Consider the following 19,480-nt stretch of genomic DNA (forward strand, 5'->3'; position numbering starts at 1 on the left):
AACCTCCATACAAACTGGTAGGGAAATTTGACTTTGTCCCCTCTCGCCACCGTTTTTGACTTTTCCAAATTTTTTTTTCTCATTTCTATTTTTGGTCCCCGTTCTTACCACGTGCCAAATTTGAACGCGCTCGGACCGAAAATAAAAAAAAATTTTCAAAGTCGGCCATATTGAAATTTTGTAAATGCCATTCGATGGACCTCAGATAACTGTACAACATTAGTTCAAGCACTATTAACCTTTTCCCTACCGTTACGGAGCTATGGGGATTTAAAAAAAGGACCTCCATACAAATTTCAATTGGCCTTCAAAGGGCGCCATTTTGAATTTTTCAAAATTTTCTTTTTGTATACTAATCTTGGGGTGGCTGTCTACCCGTGTGCAAAATTTCAGCGCGCTCGGACCATTTTGAAATTTTTCAAAAAAAAAGTCGGCCATTTTGATTTTTTTTTAATGCCATTCGATGGACCTCGGGTGACTGTATAACATTTGTTTGAGCACTTTTCACTTCTTTGTACCGTTACGGAGCTATGGTAATTAAAAGAAAAACCTCCATTCAAATTTCAATTGGCCCTCAAAGGCCGCCATTTTGAATTTTTCAAAGTTTTCTTTTTGAATACTAATCTTAGCGCGACCGTCCACCCGTGTGCCTAATCTCTGCGCGCTAGGATCATTTTGAAAATTTTCAAAAAAAAAAGTCGGCCATTTTGATTTTTTTTTAATGCAACTTTTTTCTACTCGGATACCTGTATGACATTTGGTCGAGCACCCCCCGGCTATCTCTTACGGTTTAAAAGTTGCCATACAAAATAAAAGTGGCCAGTTTTCCCACATTTGTAGCACTTTTCAATTTTTTTTTATTTCATTCGAATCAAGGCCGCTTGGAGATTCTACGACCAAAATTTGAGCACTCCACGATAAATTTGAAAAATCGTCAAAAAAAAAAGTCGGCCATTTTGAAAAAAAAATGGCGGCGTCAAAAACTGCCCAGGGTCCTCTATGACATTTGGTCGAACACTCCCCGGCTAACTACAGCCGTTTGGCCAGGCCGTCCGACATTTTTTTACCCGGAACCGGTAGACCGACGGTCTGATCTATCCGGGGTCGCAGGACCAAACTCTATACGACCACACCAAACACTGCCACCTTCAAATCCCCCTTCTGCCCATTTTTGGAAAAATGTCAGTCGGGTTGTAGCTTTATATTATATAGATTCACCTACTTTTATCAATTTTAAAGCAGTTAATTTGACTTTATTCAAGGTCAAATTACCTTACCCCCACTAGTGGATAAAATTCGTTTTAACAAAACACGTGTTTCCGAGATAGTGAGGGGAAAATAACTTTTTTACTTCCATTTACATATTTTTTACATTGCGAGTGTGATGAAAAACATTGTGTTTAACTCGGGGCGAAAGAATATTGCAAACTCGAGTCTTTACGCTCCGGGCGCCGTCGCGATTTAACTTACTCTCGTTAACACAATATTCAACTTTCCCCCTTGTTGCACAATGTACTATTGTTCATTAGGTTGCTTTTAGACGTATATATCTATCCGTCACAGATCTCAGAACAACTTTTTTCTTTTTCGCTGTTACGTGGCGTCCGAGTAACATCGACATCGTTCATGTCTCTCGAGAAGTCAGAAAGGTAAATCTACACACCAGCTAATACACCTGTCATGTCGAAACTAGTAATTAGTTAGAATTAGAGGTGAAAGCCAAGTCTACTGTAAGCTTAATTAAAGAGTAATGGAGTAGGTAAGGAGAATGCAGAGTAGGTGCGGGACGAGCAGTAACGTATACTAACTGGTGATGTACTCGAGCGCGGCCCAGGGTATGGCGCCACTCTCGCAGAACATCTGCAGGTTGAGCATAGCGCACTCGCGGTCGCTGTTGTTGAACTCGTAGGTGATGTTCCAGCCCAGCGGGCCGAACTTCTTGCGCTCTTGGATGATCGCGTGGAACATGCAGATGCCGAATAACATCGTGCGCCAGTCTTGCCCGAGCACTACAAACAGGGACCGTTTACAACTATCACATTATGTAGTTTACTAACATGTTGTAAACTATTACCAAAGACATGTAACTCCGTATAGACAGATAAAGTCTAAGAAAAAAACGTACCTCAAAACCATACAGAAAAGGTACGGTGGCCTAGATGGCAATACACCTTTAGGGGACGCTCGGCTAGATGGCGCTAATATTAATATTTGACATTTTAACACATATTAAGCTAAGAATATGGGCCAAATTGTCAAAACTGAGGTACAAAAGTATTAACCTTGTGTCGAGAGATGGCAGTCTATGCACTAAGATATATTTCACATTTTACTTTGACAGTAACTCTCTATAATACTCGATCCTTGACTTTGCTATTACTAAAGAGAATGACTATTCTCTGTACAAAAAGTACGCTAGTCTACCTAAAGTATTCTGATTTGATTTGTCTACAACTTCCGTCAGAAAGCATTTTAATTGGTTTTAATACAATATTGTGTAGTTAGGAGCGAGCTGAAGCAAAACTAAAAAAATGAAACAACCAACCATTATTCTCAAAAAAGTCCTCCTCCATTTCTATAAGCGCTCTCTTCACATTCGCCTTTAGTCCCTTCGGCGGTTCATTGGTGACCTTGACGGAGTTCTGCAGGACCGATACCGGGAACTTCGGAGTCGGCATGGAACTCAAGAAGAGGCGGAAATCGTTGTGAAGCAGACCGGGGTCGGTGGTGAGTCTAGCCACGATCAGCTCCAAGCTTAACATCCATGAAGCAGCCAAGTGACAATTCTACAAAAGTGAGGTATTTAAACATATATACAGGGTACCCATGAGGAAAGGGAAAATAATAAACCACGCATTCCTGGGGTCATAAGGAGTAATAAATGTTATATGAACATAGGTCGAATTATGCTTTTTGCTTGTAATTTTTTTCATACATAATAAATACATAACTTTTGATTCTCTAGTATAACAGTGCCTTAGGGCGAGCTGGCAACGTTTGTTGTTGCTATCTCTTTTATTTTTACAAGAGGCAATATCATGAAGACTTTTTTGGGCATAGATTATTCAAAGCCAGGTCTAAATCCTTCTTTGTTAATAACCGCAACACGCTGAATATTAAATAAGAAAAAGGTTGGTTTACACAAATACACGAATACGAAATATGTCTTTCTCGCTTCCTAAGACCACCAAAGAGAATTCTACTACTCAACAAACAGTTTACGACAGTTTCGCCGTCATAGATACGTACTCTTTAGATGCAATAAATGAATGGCCACTTAAAAATTGTCCATGTCATTCAACATTCAGAATGACTTTTAACGTCAGTGTTGTTGTTGTTTATTTTTGAAATGAACCTGGATTTATCTGAAATGGACTTTTAAACGAATAATATTAATTCTACGAAGTACATCCTGCATGAGCTTCATAAAGAGTCACCGATTAATATTAAGAACAAGAGGGCTCTATCTAGTTCAGACGGTCAGCCTTCAATAACGGAAGTTTACTGAAACGATGTGTTGTGGTTGAGTGAAATAAGTTCTATTCTATCATGCATCTTCCGGCAGTTCCGGCAACATCGTGACTTGAGCATTTAGCTGTTCCAGGTGGGAGGACGGATCCTAGACAGCCATCAAGGATTTTCAATTAAAATTATTTTTAAAAATTGTATTGGAAATAGTGACAGTACTAGTTTGTATTGTACGATTTAAATTGAATAATATTTAAGTTGTAATTGTAAATTGAATTTCAGGTAGGTAGACTTTTTTAAATAAATGAATACTAAAGATATTGTGCACGTTAATCAATGGGCTAAATGAGACACATAATAATGAGCGTAAACTTTTAATAAAACCGAATACATAATTACAAAAAGAACTTGAAACTACATACATTAGTACCTTTTACTACCATATCTGTAATGGAAAAAGGCATTCTATCTCTGAAACAAATATCATTTTAAATTAAATACAACATTGTTGTAGGTATGTGGCTTTCCACGTTTAGGTACTAGTACACAATTCAAAACACAATTCAAAACTTGTTGTTGGCTTGCGGGAAATTGCATTGCAAGATTGCAATTAATTCGTTAACTGTTCTATTCTAAATTATTTACTGATGTTCCGTATTTTGGGAGAAAAAAACATTTTTAGGGCTGACAAGTCAACAATGACATTATCCAACTGGGTTTGACTTATGCAGTCAATTTAGACGTGTCAACAGCGTGTCAATCTGGCAACGTCGCAATCATAAAGGTGTTTTGTACTGGTGATTTACTTACAACTTTTTTACACAAAAATGGCAATATCTCTAAAATAAAGCCGAATTTAGCAGACATTAATTAGCATTTTTAACTTCTAATATGGTCAGGAATATGATGTTAAAATATTTCCCTTTCCTCATGGGCACCGTGTATAAGTATTCCATTGCCTTCCCTTCATTGACTCTCCTCAAATCAGATAATAAGGTATGTAGTCCGAATTCCTGATAGTTTGCGTTGTTGCACTCGATTCCTTATGCCACGCCAGATTTAAGTTTCGAACCAAGAGTTAAGTCATCCTATGTTATATGCTGAATCAGAAACACGCCCAAACCAAACTACAAAAGCTAAGTAATTGTAACAGAATTACGTACAGCACCTACTCGCCAATATGATACCTATTCATATTTTTTCCGTGGAACGTTTTTTTAAATAAATTATAAATTTTTAAATAAATTTTAACCACGCATTTTTGAACAAACGTTTTTACTTCAAAAATGCGCGGTTAAAATTTTAAACAAAAAATATAATGACTTTTAATTTTCAAGCAGAAACGTTTGCTAACGATTCTGAACATTTTTATATTATAGAAAAAAATAGAAAAATTTACGCTTCCGGCGGGATTTGCTTGAACCCGCAACTTCTGCGATCCGTGCATTGCTCTTAACCTATTGATCTGCGGAAGCCACGCCGTACCTCGCAAATCTTTCCATGCCTTTCCTTATGTACCTACACACGTCTTAGTCCGTTTTCACATTATCCGATCCGATATCGGATGTCGGAAGGATTTCAATGGAAAAATCCAAGATGGCGCCTGTAATGTATGGGATATCGGTCCGACATCCGATATCGGATCGGATAATGTGAAAACGCACTTAGGGTGACGTATCACCATCTACCGACAATTTTTCCTTTAATATAAAAATGTTTAAAATGAACGACTTTTGTTATTTTTGGAGATTTTGTTTTGGTTTTTTATTATTGTATTTAAATGTATTTTCACATAAAAAGTAAATGTTATTCATAATACTGGCAAATAAAATGAAATTTAACTTTTTTTTTTCTAAAAACCTCATTTTTTGAAAGATGTTACTTCTAATTCTCCATAATGGCATCAACACCGTTAAAAAGGCCCGTTGTACTGAATAACAATAAGAAACATTTCTTTTTTCAATTGGTAATAACTCTGAAACTAGGCGATATCCAGAGAAGTTTTTATATGACATTGTGGTCAGGAATACACTGTTAAAATCTTTCGGGTCATTCAGGTCCACAGTGTATACTTGTTAGTGATTTTTACTATAGGTAGTCAAGGAGTAGTTTTTTGTGCTAGAGATGAAAAAAAAAACTTTGTATGGTATAAATTTTTACATTATTTTAGCCTTTTTAAAATGACTGTTGATACGTAAGTGTAATACTGACCTGCAGAAAGACCCAATCGCCTTTAGGTTTCGCCCCGTTAATCATCTTTTCAGCCACTGGCCCCTGGCCCTGGCCCAAAGAAATTGAATGGACTCGATCTCGTACGCCCATTTCAGTGGCGAATCTCTGAAATGCCCCGAACGGGTCTGACCCGGTGCTCAGTACAAACACTAGGGGTATTGCACACGTAGTGTCGGCATATCTGAAATATGAAGTGAGATTTTACAAGAGCATTAAGTGCCTAACAAGTTAATTGTTAAATTGGTTAGAATTTAGAACGGTTGCTTTATTTAGTTATGTAAGGCACGACAAGGACACGAGAACAAGACATATGCCCATCGGTCCTTTTTGAGGAACCTCGCTAAATGCAATGCTCGTGTAAGTGAGTTAGTTGGTACCTAGGTTTAGGATGTTGATTTTATGTAGGTATTTCCGGTGTATGTTAGTAATTTAACCCTACAATTGTACCTAATTAAACTAATTGATTGTGAGCATGACAGACGATTAACTCGCATTGGTATTGAAGTGTATAGTTACAGTTTGTGAATAATTACAAAGGCTAAATGTCAATTAAAAAATCCACCATATATAAACTGAATGAGATGGAAAAAATCGACCAAGAAGCAGAAAGAAGTCAGTTACGTGTGTTGGAAAAAAGGTAAATATCCGTTTCCATCCAACGCTAATTTGAATATTAAACTTTCTTTGCAGCACTTATTCCAATCCTTATTGTCTAATTACAATCAATATTTCAATCGGTAAGTACATACATCTTTAATGTTAAAAGATTTCAATATTATAGCATTGGCATTATCAATCGATTCGGTTACAATACATACTAGTCTAGAAGCTTAAACAATTGTAGCTTTAGCAGCATAATAGACGACATATATCACTCAATAATTGATTGATTCATTACGACATGGTTCTATTTCTGTAACAATCTAGACAATCTGGTGATCAAATTGAATGATTGTAGATGGCTTGGAGTCTGTCTCTGTTCTCGGAAAAACAGTAAAAGTTTAATTTGAAAACATCGTTGATACGCATATGTATATTATTTATAAAATAGTTTTGTGGACAAATTTGAGCTTTTCTCGCTTAGTGCAAAAGCTCAGTCAAGAGTGTCAAGGCTATGTTATTTTATTTGTTATAGAACCTAGATCTATCGTTACGTTAAATTAACGTCCACGATTAGGCTTACGTTGCTTTAATATTTATTTTTATTTTTAAGAGGTGGAAATGTGTAGCCTAAAAGGCACTTTGCTGACGGTTGCCGTGTGTCTGGTGTTTGCCAAAATGGGGGAGTCCTCCAAGGAGGTGTTGCATAAAATGTCGACCCACTTCAAAGAAGCTTTAGACGATTGTAAAAAAGAGGTTCGTACTTCATAATCTCTAAAAGTAGTAAGGTAACATACCCCATAATGGACGGTGATGCCATTATGGACAAAAAACACAAATCCTTAAAAATAAGTATCTAAAATTAGTTTCTAAAAACTGACGGCTATGTACCATAAACTAGAGTCGTAGAGCTGTTTCATTTTGAAGTTTCAATTAATTCGGTTATTTCTGAAGGATTTGGCGACAAGATAAAATTCACCAGTTTACTGAAAAAAATATCAAGACGAATTCTTAGTAATGTTGCTAAGAGAGTTGAGTTCATGTATAAAATAATAAAAAAATAATACTCGGTGTAAACTTGAATGAGTTTTACTTACTGCATTAAGCATGAGATAAGGTATAAAACATACTAGTTTGTTGCCCCAAAGATATAAAGAAATGGCGTTATTTTGCGAGTGTCCATTACTGGAACCGAAAAACTGCGTACCTCCTATGATGGACAAGGAACAATTTACAAAACCAAAATTTATAAGAAACAATCCTATGATAAAATAACCCAAACTAATTTTATTTGGGGTATATAAAATTGACTCATTGAGTATCAGTTGGCTTTAAAAGTAAAATTTTAAACTTATTTCACTGTCCATAATGGGGGTTCCATTACTGGAGAACTGCCGTCCGTAATTGGAGAAAAAACACCTAGTTTTAATTTGTTAACTATGAAGAAACCAATTGGAGTATCTATTCTGCAATACGCTTGAAATGTCAAAGAAGGATAGGACATTCAAGATTTAACACGCTTAGCGGTAGAATTTTTACATTAATCAGTGAAATATCAAAAACAGGCGAAAATTTTTCTTAAACTGTCCATGATTGGGTCCGTTACCTTAGTTACTTTTTCTTTGACAATACATTTTATTCACTCTTTTAGTTTAGAATCCATGCAAATTAGAGTTAATTCTTCTACAAGTAAGTACACTTTGTCGCCCTCTATATTTTTAGTATTGCTAACGAAGATTGAATCCAGCTGTATTTTTAAGGGTAAAACTGAGCCACTACGGAACCCCGATTATCACTTCTAATTCTCGCGTTTTGAACACGCATGTATTTAAAATCACGTATTAGTCGAAAGCGATTAATTATTGTTTCTCGTCACGAAATGCAAGAAAAATTTAACCTTTAATTATTCGCGTTAGCGACTTTATTAATTACTGAGCATGACTGGTCGATTGATCAATTAAGTCCGAGTCCTATTTTAGCTGAATTCGCCAGAGTCCGTTCAGAAAGACTTCGACTTTTTCTGGCAAGATGACTACGTCGTGACGAACCGAGAGACAGGCTGTGCCGTCATGTGCCTCTCCCACAAGCTGGAAATAGTCGATCCTGACTTGAATTTACAGCATGGGAACGCCAAGGATTTCGCCTTAAAACACGGAGCTGGTAAGATGTTATTCCTCCGTTAACGTTAGACAGGTACGTATCTAAATATTAGTTAAGAGATAAACAATTAAAACCGGCCAAGAGCGTGTCGGGCCACGCTCAGTGTAGGGTTCCGTAGTTTTCCGTATTTTTCTCAAAAACTACCTACTGAACCTATCAAGTTCAAAATAATTTTCCTAGAAAGTCTTTATAAAGTTCTACTTTTGTGATTTTTTTTTCATATTTTTTAAACATATGGTTCAAAAGTTAGAGGGGGGGGGGGGGACGCACTTTTTTTCCTTTAGAAGCGATTATTTCCAAAAATATTAATATTATCAAAAAACGATCTTAGTAAACCCCTATTCATTTTTAAATACCTATCCAACAATATATCACACGTTGGGGTTGGAATGAAAAAAAATATGAGCCCCTACTTTAGGTACATGTAGGGGGGGGTGAACCCTAATAAAACATTTTTTTTTCATTTTTTATTTTTGCACTTTGTTGGCGTGATTGTTATACATATTGGTACCAAATTTTAGCTTTCTATAGCCTTTTTTTTTTTATAGTGCTAACGGTTACTGAGATTATCCGCGGACGGACGGACGGACGGACGGACGGACGGACGGACGGACGGACAGAGACATGGCGAAACTATACCCTAAAAACGGCGCGGTGGTCGGTGCCGTCCTCAGCTAGCAGCTATTGTCCGCAATCGCGCTCATTGATAATTTGACTCGCTATCATTGCTAGCTTTCTGAGTTCTCTCTGCTGCCAATACAGAAGAGCGACAGAAAGAGCTAGTTACGATAAAGCTGTTGCGCTTAAGTATGCTAATATCGTCATCGTAACGAATACTCATTTGTAGTGCCCCTATATTTACGATATAAGTACCTTTACGTACTACATATTATGTTTTAGGCCGGTTAACAGTAAATTAAGTGTAATATTTTGATAAGGTAAGTAATATTTACCTAGCCAGTGAAAACATTTAATTCTCCAAACTTCCAATTACAGATGAGGCACTAGCCCAAGAGCTGGTAAAGATCATTCACACGTGCGGCGAAGGCGCCTACGACCCCGACAGCTGCACGATGGTTCTCAACTGGGTCAACTGCTTCAAGGCCGAGATTCACAAGAAGGGGATGGCTCCACCAGTGGACGTTATCATGGGCGAACTTGTAGCAGAAGTATAAGACTCTGGTCAGATGTGGTAACGGTCTGGATTATTTTACTTACGCCGATGAGAAAGATGTTAATTCAGTTTATTTGAAGGAGTATATTTACAAATTCTTTTTTTTATTATTTAAGTAAGTATGACAATGATGAGCCCTAGAAAGGATGTTGCCGCAGATGACGCTTTCGACACATTTTTCATTAGATATATAAATTGGAATATTTCTTTTAATATATTTTATTTTATACTTAGATATATATGCTTGAAGGAGACAATTGTAGGTTTATTATTTAAGAAAAGGTAAAGGAGAAGTGGTGAAGGTTTAATATTAGGTTATAAATATATGTATTCATGGATGTTTTTCTGCAATTATACGAAGTGTTATCTTCAAAATCAAATTTATCCTTTTCTTACAGTTTACCTACCTATCAGCCTACTCCAACATTGTGCTAGTTTTCGTACAGCCTTGTTGTTGTTTTTGTATATTAAAAAAAACCGGCCAAGTGAGAGTCGGATTCGCCCACTGAGGGTTTCCTTCAAAAAAGATTTTTTTCCAAAACTAAAATAATAGATTTGATATATTATGTACAATTTCATATCGATAGCATAAAATCCTAAGTAGTAAAGTGTAGTGATAAATAAATAATAAATATAAGCTAAGTACTTGTGATACAAGATATTGTAAAGTACCAATTCTTGCTATACCCTTTTCAGGGTCAATATATATGTACATATTGTAAAAATTATATGGTATGCAAATAAAGAACTAATTCTCGAGATATTAAGTAACGTGACAGACGGAAGGACACACAGACAGAGCGGCACCATTAGGGTTCCTTTTTTACCTTTTTGGTACGGTACGAAACCCTAAAAATGAATAAGTAATTATCGATCTCGGTTAATATTAGCAAATATGTACCTATCTACCTATACATATTTATATTCCGTCAAGCCGATGAATTAGAGCACGGACAGAAACTTGCACAATGCCCGGCTTCTTACAAGAGGAAACACAATAAGGGTTACAGGACCCTTTAGCTCACAGTCCACGTAGTGTAACGTATCACAGTAATCTCTTCTCACTTCATCGCTCTTCCGTATTGACACTATAACGTTCGCCACGGAGCGTTAATGATTGTTCTCTTGGCTACAAACTGTTGTTGTAATAAAGCCTAAAATGTTTCGCGACTAGTGTAGACATAGATCTGGCAAAATGTCAATGCGTAGAATTTGTAAGGGATATATAATCATCATCATCATCATCGACCTACGGACACTCGTGTCGCGTCGGTTAGTTTGCGCGCTGCTGACACAGTAAAAGGTGCTGCACGTGCCGCCGCCTTGCGCGCGCCCCTCTCTCCGCGCGCGAGTCCGACTCCTGTTTCGTCGAAGTCACGGTGTCAGCGTGCATACGCTGACGTCACCGCCGGCCAGTCTACTGCAACTAGCCGGGTCAATGCATCAACAACTACAAAGGGATGTGAAGTACGGGCACCTGCCAAGGAAAATACTTCCCGCTCCAATGTGGATGAAGAGGGGTTCACATTGGTGGAAAAGAAGAGCAAGGCGCGCAGAGCGGCTCGTAAGACTATGTGTGATGGCTCTGCGGAACCGGTGAATTCTGGTCTACGGATCGCCACACCGAGTAGGGCGCTCTACGTGTCTCGCCTGCATTACTCCGCCGTGGCCGACGAGGTGGCGGACTACGTTCGCCGGAAGACTGGCTACACGCTGAGGGTGCAACAGCTGTAATCTCGTCACTACGTGCACTTCAGTTCGTTCGAGGTACGCTTGCCGCGGCCGCTGCAGGACACCATCGCAAGCGCAGACTTCTGGCCGAAAGGTGTGGTTTTTCGGCGGTTCCGGGGCAACCTGCCAAATCCCACTCTGAACTAAATGACCTTACAGACTTGAAATTTTGGATTTTAAGTACGTGATTATAGCTTACGGGATGACGAACATTTCTGCGTTCTGCCAGGCAAGTATGGTCGCGAAATAAATGACAAAATATCTGGCCATCCCTATCGCACGGCCAGATGTTTTATAATTTATCGCGCGACTATGATCCAGGTCTTATCCAGAGGTTCTCTCTAATAGGGGCCTGAAAATGCGGCGAAATGGTTTCTGTAAAGGATGGTACGGCAGAGTTTGCTTCGCGCTCGACTTTACGCTACCGAAGACTTCCAGTTTATACTTACAGAGGCGACCTTAGGTATGTCTTACGATGCCAAAGAATTCTCAGGTATGCTGAGGTGTTGTTAGGTGTGCCTTACACTACCAAAGTCGAGCGAGGTATACCGAGATATGCCGAGACGTCCTTAAGTATGCCTCACAATTCCCGAGGTGTTACAAGATATCGTCACTACTTTAAAAAAATCTCGTATCTCACGCTGTTCCTCAAAGTTAAAACGCAGTAAGTCTATATGCATTCCATACATACTTACTACAATTTTCTTTTCATTGACAGACGAAGATACAAGTTTTTTTAAAAGTAGTGACGATATGCTTTACGTTACCGAGGATTGCTGAGGTATACTTTGGCAGTCGTGTCATGCGATGCCGTGCCGATAGTGTCTGTAGATCCCGTTATTTATACATCCGTGGCAAAAATCTATCTGTCACTGTCAAACTTACGTCAGTCGTCACAATGTCGTCATACGTCACTGGGTCACTACTCACTTGTCACATTGCTTGACTTGCTTCTGTGGCTCTGAGTCTGCTGGTCACTGGTCAGTTAATCAGTGAAGTGAAGGCTCTCAAAACAAGGAAAGACTTTCATATTTTTTGTGTGGAATGACGCGCGCAACTCTCTACGTGTACCTGGTTTTTAATTGATTTCTCTACACTATTCTACTGTGCAATTGTTGTAATTACTAGGTGAGTGCTATGTTATTCAGTGACTATTGACAAAAAAAAAAGAAAAAGTTTTGAAAGTACCTACTCTTGAAAGTAGAATGAACTCAGAAATTTAATTTACTATTCTTTTACATATCGCGATTTTCCGACGTCACAGAAGAAACTGAATAGATTCGCCAGATATGGAGCCAATGAACCAAAAAAAAGTTATGCTAAATAATGGTCTTGAAATGCCACTTGTTGGATGTAAGTATAAATAACAAAATGATTGAATATTGTTAAATTAATTTATATAATATAAATGTAGCAAATTTAAGTGATTTTCAAGTAATATACTATGAGGAATAAGGATAAAGCCAAGGCTTCCAGTGCCTAAGGCTGGAATAAAACAAGCATCTACTGTAATCGCTAATTTAAGTCTTGAGTCTGCCACTTATTACAGGCTCATGATATAGGTAGCTTATAACTGGTTGTGAGACTAATTTTATTACGAAGATGACTTCTTATCCAAAAAGTTTTATCTTATCTTGTCTGTAAATACTGGGAGAAATAAAAACTACTTACATATATTCTTTTTTATTGTTTCAGTTGGTACTTTTCGAATACGATCTGCTGAAGTCATAATGAGTGTTGTAGAGAGTGCTCTTGCGGCTGGTTATCGACTTTTTGGTAAAATTCCTAATAAATTAACTGATTTTCAAATCAACTATTATTCACACTGTTTATGCTCATAGAATCCTTGTAATGTTTTTGTTCTTTTCAGACACAGCTGCAGTCTATGGGAATGAGAAATTCCTAGGAGATGCTCTCCGGTTGCTATTGCCAAAATTTGGCTTAACACGCCAAAACATTTTTATAACTACCAAGCTATGTAAGAACAACACAGGATTGTATACATCCTATATAAGAATGTTGGTTGCTGAAAATACTAACCATTTGACACAAACTAAGTAGATTTTTTTTCATTGCAGCTCCAAGAGATGGTCACTCTAAAGAAATTATAAAGGAGGCTTGTCGAAAGTCACTAGCCAGTTTGGGATTTGAACAGATTGACTTATATTTGATTCACTTTCCTGGCATGGCAAATTTGAGTTCAGCTGATACACAGAACATAAAATTACGCGCTCAAGCATGGGAAGCTCTGGTGGAATGCTACAAGGAAGGACTAGTCAGATCCATCGGTGTATCAAATTACACTGTAAGACATCTAATAGAATTAGAAGTACGCAATTTTGGAGTGGTTCCTGCAGTGAATCAGGTAAATAATGTAAATGATATAGAGAATCAGATCAGGATGGTATTTTCAAAACAAATAGTTTAATTGATATCCATATTAAAAGCTGCATTGTTATTGTTATACATTTTGCTTGTATTTTTCTCAGGTTGAGTGTCATCCATACTTCCCACAAAAGGAACTACTACAGTATTGCCAAGGAGCCGGCATCGCGCTACAAGCTTATTGCTCGCTTGGAGGCACTTCCTCAGGTACAGCTACACTTCTCCATGACCCAGTAGTCATCAATGCTGCCCAAAAACTTGGCGTCAGTAGCGGGCAACTTTTGTTGGCCTGGGCTACACAGCAAGGAATAAGCGTCATTCCAAAATCAACTCACGCGGATCGCATCAAAGAGAATATATCTCTTAATTTTAAAATACCGGATGAATACATGAAAGCCCTAGATAAACTTGGGTCCCAAAACATAAAATATGCTTGGGATCCGTCAACAGTGGCTTAACATACCAGCAAGTATTACGTACGAAACACGTTCGAAATCAGGGGTTCGAAATTATCAAAATAATTATCGTGATAATTATCAGATACTTATCAATGAATTATACTTGTTACATTTTTTCATAAGAAAAATAAGTTATATTTTTTGGCATTTAAACCAACTAAGAATCCTCTATTTTCTTTGTTAGTATCAACCGATATTCATCCACCTTTTACTATCAGTATTATCACGATAATTACCCTTCCGAACCCTGTTTCAATAGTTATAAAATATTGCGTCGCGATTCAAACTTCGTCCTTTTTGGACTAGTATCGTAATATAGGTTAGGTACTATGGAAACGTTGTGGCTTATTGCATAAGTATTTTTCGTCAAGTACAAATAGAATGCATTTTATACTGATATTAGGTATCTTCTGAGAATTATAACTAGTAGCTTAAGAACGAGTTGGCGTTTGACATTTACGTTGAGAGCGTCTGCGTGAAATCAATTGTTTTTCCTCTCTATCGCAATAATACAGTAGCGGGTCTAGCACGTTAGTGTAGTGTGATATAATATACCCTATCACCACGATAGCTAAATAAAAGTAATAAATTATTACCAGACAAAGTTTAGGTACTAAAATATTTTGTTGAAGTAGTATTGATCAAATATTCATTATGTCATGTTATGTCGTCTAGACAAAAATATGATGTTTTATAATAGGGTTACATATATGTAGGTACAAAATTTATTCATAAGTAATTTATCACAGCAGGGTTCCTTTACATATGTATAATACATATAATCATAGCCTTTATCCCATAAAAGGGTACGCAGAGCACATGAACTACTAAGTTTCAGTGCCACTTGGCAAAAAGGGGTTGAAAGAAATCCAAACATCGTAAACTAGAACTTTCCTTTGCTAATCCGCGAATAGATAACGTGCAAGTCAATCAGTGCTAACCTGTTATAATTACTTGCGTATTTTTTACATGCAATTAATTTTCCCACCCTCCCACCGCAAAAATAAAAATAAATACGCAAATAAATATAACAACCCACCACCAAAAATACAAAACTCGACACGAGTTTCGCCTCTCTACGAGGCATCCTCAGGAGCTGATGTTGACGGTCCGAAGTCCCGCAACTCAGTCGGTTGGTGGTGGGTTGTTATATTTATTTGCGTATTTATTTTTATTTTTGCGGTGGGAGGGTGGGAAAATTAATTGCATGTAAAAAATACGCAAGTAATTATAACAGGTTAGCACTGATTGACTTGCACGTTATCTATTCGCGGATTAGCAAAGGAAAGTTCTAGTTTACGATTAACATGGATTTCCGCAAAGTAACGCCTGAAACCATCGATTAATCCAAACATCATTTAACTGGCAAAATATTAGTAATTATTTTACACCTAAATAAATAAATAATAAATAAACAGATTGACTGAGTCCCACGGTAAGCCCAAGAAGGCTTGTGTTGTGGGTACTCAGACAACGATATACAGGGTGCCCCAACACTATGGAACATGAATGGAAAGTACCTTAAATATCGTAGATAGGGTATTTTGCTAAAAGAAGACTTTATTTTTAAAACTGAGTAAAACTGCATTCGTAGATTTTTAAATAATTACATGGTTAAACCGGGAATCAAACCCGCTACACGAGAAAAAAAAATCCTGTAATTTTGTCATACCGCCGATCGATAGGCTTCATTATAAAGTTTATTTTTCTCTAAATAACATAGTGTCGGACATAAAAGGAAGACCATGAATTTTAACATTTTACATGGCATACTCCTTAGCCTTAAATTTTGTCCATGCAATTTTTCAAGAAAAAAAATCTTTGAATGCAGTTTTACCAAGTTTTAAAAATAAAATAAAGTCTTCTTTCAGCAATATATCCTATCTGTGATATTTTAGGTACTTCCCCGTTATGTCCCATGGTCTTGGGACACCCTGTATATAATATAAATAAATAAATAAATATTATAGGACATTCTTACACAGATTGACTGAGGCCCACGGTTATCTCAAGAAGGCTTGTGTTGTGGGTACTCAGACAACGATATATACATACTACATACCTCTATAATATACAAATACTTATATACATAGAAAACATATATGACTCAGGAGCAAATATCTGTGCTCATCACACAAATAAATGCCCTTACCGGGATTCGAACCCGGGACCGCGGCTTAGCAGGCAGGGTCACTACCGACTATTTATGCCAGACCGGTCGACAAAAAACAATTATTTTTAATCTCAGTAGGCTATATCCTGTATCCCACATTGTATGCATTATGTGATACTGATTAAGTCTGATATTGTATTTTTCTCCGAAACATATTGTTAACCACAAATGTATGTGACAACATTTATGCATATTTTATTCAATTGAATAAATCTTTAAGTATCAAAGTGGGGACTAAAATCTTAAGACTGAAATTGTTCGTCATACAATAGTGAATAATATTTAATAGTAATAATGTTGCGTCCATTATTCTTGTAGTTTCGAACCCTGGTGATAAAAAAGGTGATTCCGTTGAACTAGTAAAATGATTTCTATAACATAATATCTAAGCCTTACGCTTTTGCTCAAGACTTTTCCAACGTTAATCACAATCTCACAAAAAACTTTAAAAACATATAGGCCGTGTCATTGACGATTGTCATTTGTCAAATCTAACTTTTAACGTCATAAAAATACGATACCTATCTAAGGAACGCGTCCTCGCGAATGACGCGGTCGATACCTACCTATACTTACATATCTCCAAAATATTCAAATGGATTAAATGGACAATGTACAAGAGTTAACTACCTACTGAAAAAATACTCATAATGTAACAAAACCCTTACTTTAATGACTTTGGTAACACCATATCTCGTTGTTGACGGTGTTGCTGTGATACTTAATTTTTTATTTTAAGTATTTCATATTTTTAGTAAGTAAGTCTCGTCACTTTGGATAAAATAAATTTTTGTAATTTATTATAATAAGAAACACAAATTAATAATATTTTGAAAAACTAAAAATGTTTTAATTTATTCAAGCTATATTGATCCTTCCAAAACTATAATATATACTCCGTATACACAGCTAAAGTTTAAGAAAAAAACGTACCTCGGAACCATCAAGGTAAATGGTCGACTAGATGGCGATGGGTCCACCTTTGGTTGATTCTCGGCTAGATGGCGCTAATATATTTTTTTTTCCCCTCACTAGCTCGGAAACACGTGTTTTGTCCTTTAATACCAGCGGGTAAAAACGCATTTTATCCACTAGTGGGTAAAGTAATCTGACCTTGAATAAAGTCAAATTAACTACTTTAAAATTGATAAAAGTAGGTGAATCTAGTAATAAAGATGATTTACCACCTGAGGAACATTTTTTGCATTGTAGTTTCCTCGCTATAGTGAGGGGAAAAGTTTTGTGTTACACTCGGGTGCAAATGTATTTTTCTTCTCGTGTGTTAAAAAACTCGCAAGTTCAGGATTCTATTCTTGAACCACTCGCTTCGCTCGTGGTTCAACTATACAGTCCTTCCACTTGCTCGTTTTTCAATTCCACACTCGGCGTTAATATACAACTTTGGCCCCTTGTATAACAAATAACTATTGACGTTCCGCTTATTGTACGTTTTGTCTTCTGCACATTTTGTGTATTTAGCATTGTGCCTGTTGTTACATTTTGCGCGTTGTGTACATTTTGCTTTTTGTACATTTTGCGGCAGAGGGGTTTTAATGCAGTCGTCTATAAAGGTAGTCGTTTACTCGCTAGAAGATAAAGCGGTTCATGTTTACTTACAGAGTAGATAGTTGCACGGTAGGGCTCTCAATGAACACTTTTCCAAGGCTGATACTGACGTATTGAGCAATGGCGAACACAAGTTTTTCTTCCTTGAGACATTTAATTATCATCAGCTTTTCAAATGGCTCCAATATCGCATCCCAGTTTTTGTTAGGCGCGCGCTTATTGTTTCTATCTACGTGCATATCCTGTCAAATGAAATATTAGGATAATGTATATGATTAGAAAAGTAATGGGATGCTAACAAACAAACGCGTGTGGCAATGGCATAAACATAATTATTGTTTTTGCTCACTATTTTTGTCGTGCTCTTGACTATAGAGTCAAAAGTCCGTAATAATAATATGCATTTGGTTTAGCAAAAATAAAAAAAGGACGTTAACGATGTAAATAGCGTAATAAATTGCTATTTATTTATTTAAAGATTTGTTTTATATTCGGTTTTATATATATTTATGTACCATATACCTTTTGTCCGTAGTATCTTGGGATTAGTTGTCGAAGCAAACCCCATATTCCCATGAGCCGTGGCAAACGCCGGGATAACGCAAAGAGGAGGATGATGAGCTCCTTTTTCTCGTAATAAACTTAACATTATTTGATTCTGGTAAACTATTTAAATAAATTACCACTTCAAACGATCCTATTTTGATTGGAATCTTCTTGAGACAGTCCTCAACGAGTCCTTCAAAGCTAGGGTCCATTTCGTTCAAGTGATTAGTTTGCAACCATATTTGTTCGGTGAGTGATTCTATTAAGGGTTTCTTTGGTGGAACCTAAAATATAACATTCAGTAAATGCTTTTCGTTTAGTTACCTACACACTGTAGATGGAAACTAGCACTACTAAAAATGCAGTAACGCCAGTAACTCTATATGCACTTGATACTGCTTTTTAATTTTGATTAGCAGTATGGGATGACTGCGTATTTCAGCAGTAGATATGTAATCTATTCGTTAGTCAAAATCGTGTTACTTATACCTACTGCTCCGATTCCTCAAAAACCCGCGCGCAAGAAAGGCCAGCGGCTTAGATATTTACTAAATTTAAGCATTTTAAGCTTACCACTGAAGTACCAGCTGCACCTCTCAGAATGAAGTTCCATTGATCCTGACGAATCAATCCAGCATTAAGGTATATAGCCGTGTTGAGCAGGAAACTAAACACGAGTTTGTGCCTCTCGAACAGGCCTCGAGAAACGTTTTGGTAGACGTTTAAGGTTATCTCGCGGTAAAGGATTTGTAGCCGCGTTTCAAGGACATCACTTTTTTCGCTCCTTTCTATTACTTGATTGAAAACCTGCGTTCATACAAAATGCATTAGCAGTTATTGTAAGACTCGAATAGTACCACAATTACTTTCAATAGCTTAACACCTTAAAAATAATAAATTGAAATAGATATCATACACGAAAGAAAAAACGATAAGGCCCACTGGTTGGCTGGCTAGCCTTATCAGAGATAACATACACTAGAGACA

The 19,480-nt window shown here is 37.0% G+C and overlaps 3 protein-coding genes across 4 annotated transcripts in view; 2 read left to right on the top strand and 1 right to left on the bottom strand.

The window, feature by feature from the left end:
* LOC125240486 (dynein axonemal heavy chain 6) overlaps window positions 1-19,480 on the bottom strand; it is a 104,969-nt gene that overhangs the window by 12,905 nt on the left and 72,584 nt on the right. The window contains exons 57-62 of the mRNA XM_048148380.1: window positions 19,067-19,300; window positions 18,631-18,777; window positions 17,999-18,189; window positions 5,680-5,881; window positions 2,546-2,786; window positions 1,809-2,009 (exon numbers count right to left, since the gene is read on the bottom strand). Of these exons, the coding sequence (XP_048004337.1) occupies window positions 1,809-2,009; window positions 2,546-2,786; window positions 5,680-5,881; window positions 17,999-18,189; window positions 18,631-18,777; window positions 19,067-19,300 (1,216 nt within the window). The remainder of the gene's footprint in view (window positions 1-1,808; window positions 2,010-2,545; window positions 2,787-5,679; window positions 5,882-17,998; window positions 18,190-18,630; window positions 18,778-19,066; window positions 19,301-19,480) is intronic.
* LOC125240767 (pheromone-binding protein 1-like) lies at window positions 6,866-10,002 on the top strand. The gene is made up of 3 exons (XM_048148835.1): window positions 6,866-7,056; window positions 8,280-8,460; window positions 9,457-10,002. Exons 1-3 carry the CDS (start codon window positions 6,922-6,924, stop codon window positions 9,633-9,635), a joined length of 495 nt encoding a protein of 164 aa, XP_048004792.1. The 5' UTR covers window positions 6,866-6,921; the 3' UTR covers window positions 9,636-10,002.
* Window positions 12,294-14,649, top strand: LOC125240766 (uncharacterized oxidoreductase YtbE-like). Of its 2 annotated transcripts, XM_048148833.1 has the most exons (6): window positions 12,294-12,493; window positions 12,630-12,718; window positions 13,061-13,141; window positions 13,236-13,343; window positions 13,444-13,730; window positions 13,855-14,649. In XM_048148833.1, the coding sequence occupies exons 2-6, from the start codon at window positions 12,655-12,657 to the stop codon at window positions 14,206-14,208; spliced, it is 894 nt and encodes a 297-aa protein (XP_048004790.1). In that variant the 5' UTR covers window positions 12,294-12,493; window positions 12,630-12,654; the 3' UTR covers window positions 14,209-14,649. The 2 variants fall into 2 exon arrangements, with proteins under 2 accessions (XP_048004790.1, XP_048004791.1); XM_048148834.1 differs by lacking the exon at window positions 12,630-12,718.

Source organism: Leguminivora glycinivorella, chromosome Z (assembly GCF_023078275.1).
Source record: "Leguminivora glycinivorella isolate SPB_JAAS2020 chromosome Z, LegGlyc_1.1, whole genome shotgun sequence".
NCBI lineage: Eukaryota > Metazoa > Arthropoda > Insecta > Lepidoptera > Tortricidae > Leguminivora > Leguminivora glycinivorella.

Coding starts and splice junctions, on each gene's coding strand:
- LOC125240767 (XM_048148835.1), top strand. CDS start 6,922: ATGTGTAGCCTAAAAGGCACTTTGCTGACGGTTGCCGTGTGTCTGGTG. Junction 7,057..8,279: donor TAGACGATTGTAAAAAAGAG/GTTCGTACTTCA, acceptor GTCCTATTTTAG/CTGAATTCGCCAGAGTCCGT. Junction 8,461..9,456: donor CGCCTTAAAACACGGAGCTG/GTAAGATGTTAT, acceptor TTCCAATTACAG/ATGAGGCACTAGCCCAAGAG.
- LOC125240766 (XM_048148833.1), top strand. CDS start 12,655: ATGGAGCCAATGAACCAAAAAAAAGTTATGCTAAATAATGGTCTTGAA. Junction 12,719..13,060: donor TGAAATGCCACTTGTTGGAT/GTAAGTATAAAT, acceptor TTATTGTTTCAG/TTGGTACTTTTCGAATACGA. Junction 13,344..13,443: donor TTTTATAACTACCAAGCTAT/GTAAGAACAACA, acceptor TTTTCATTGCAG/CTCCAAGAGATGGTCACTCT.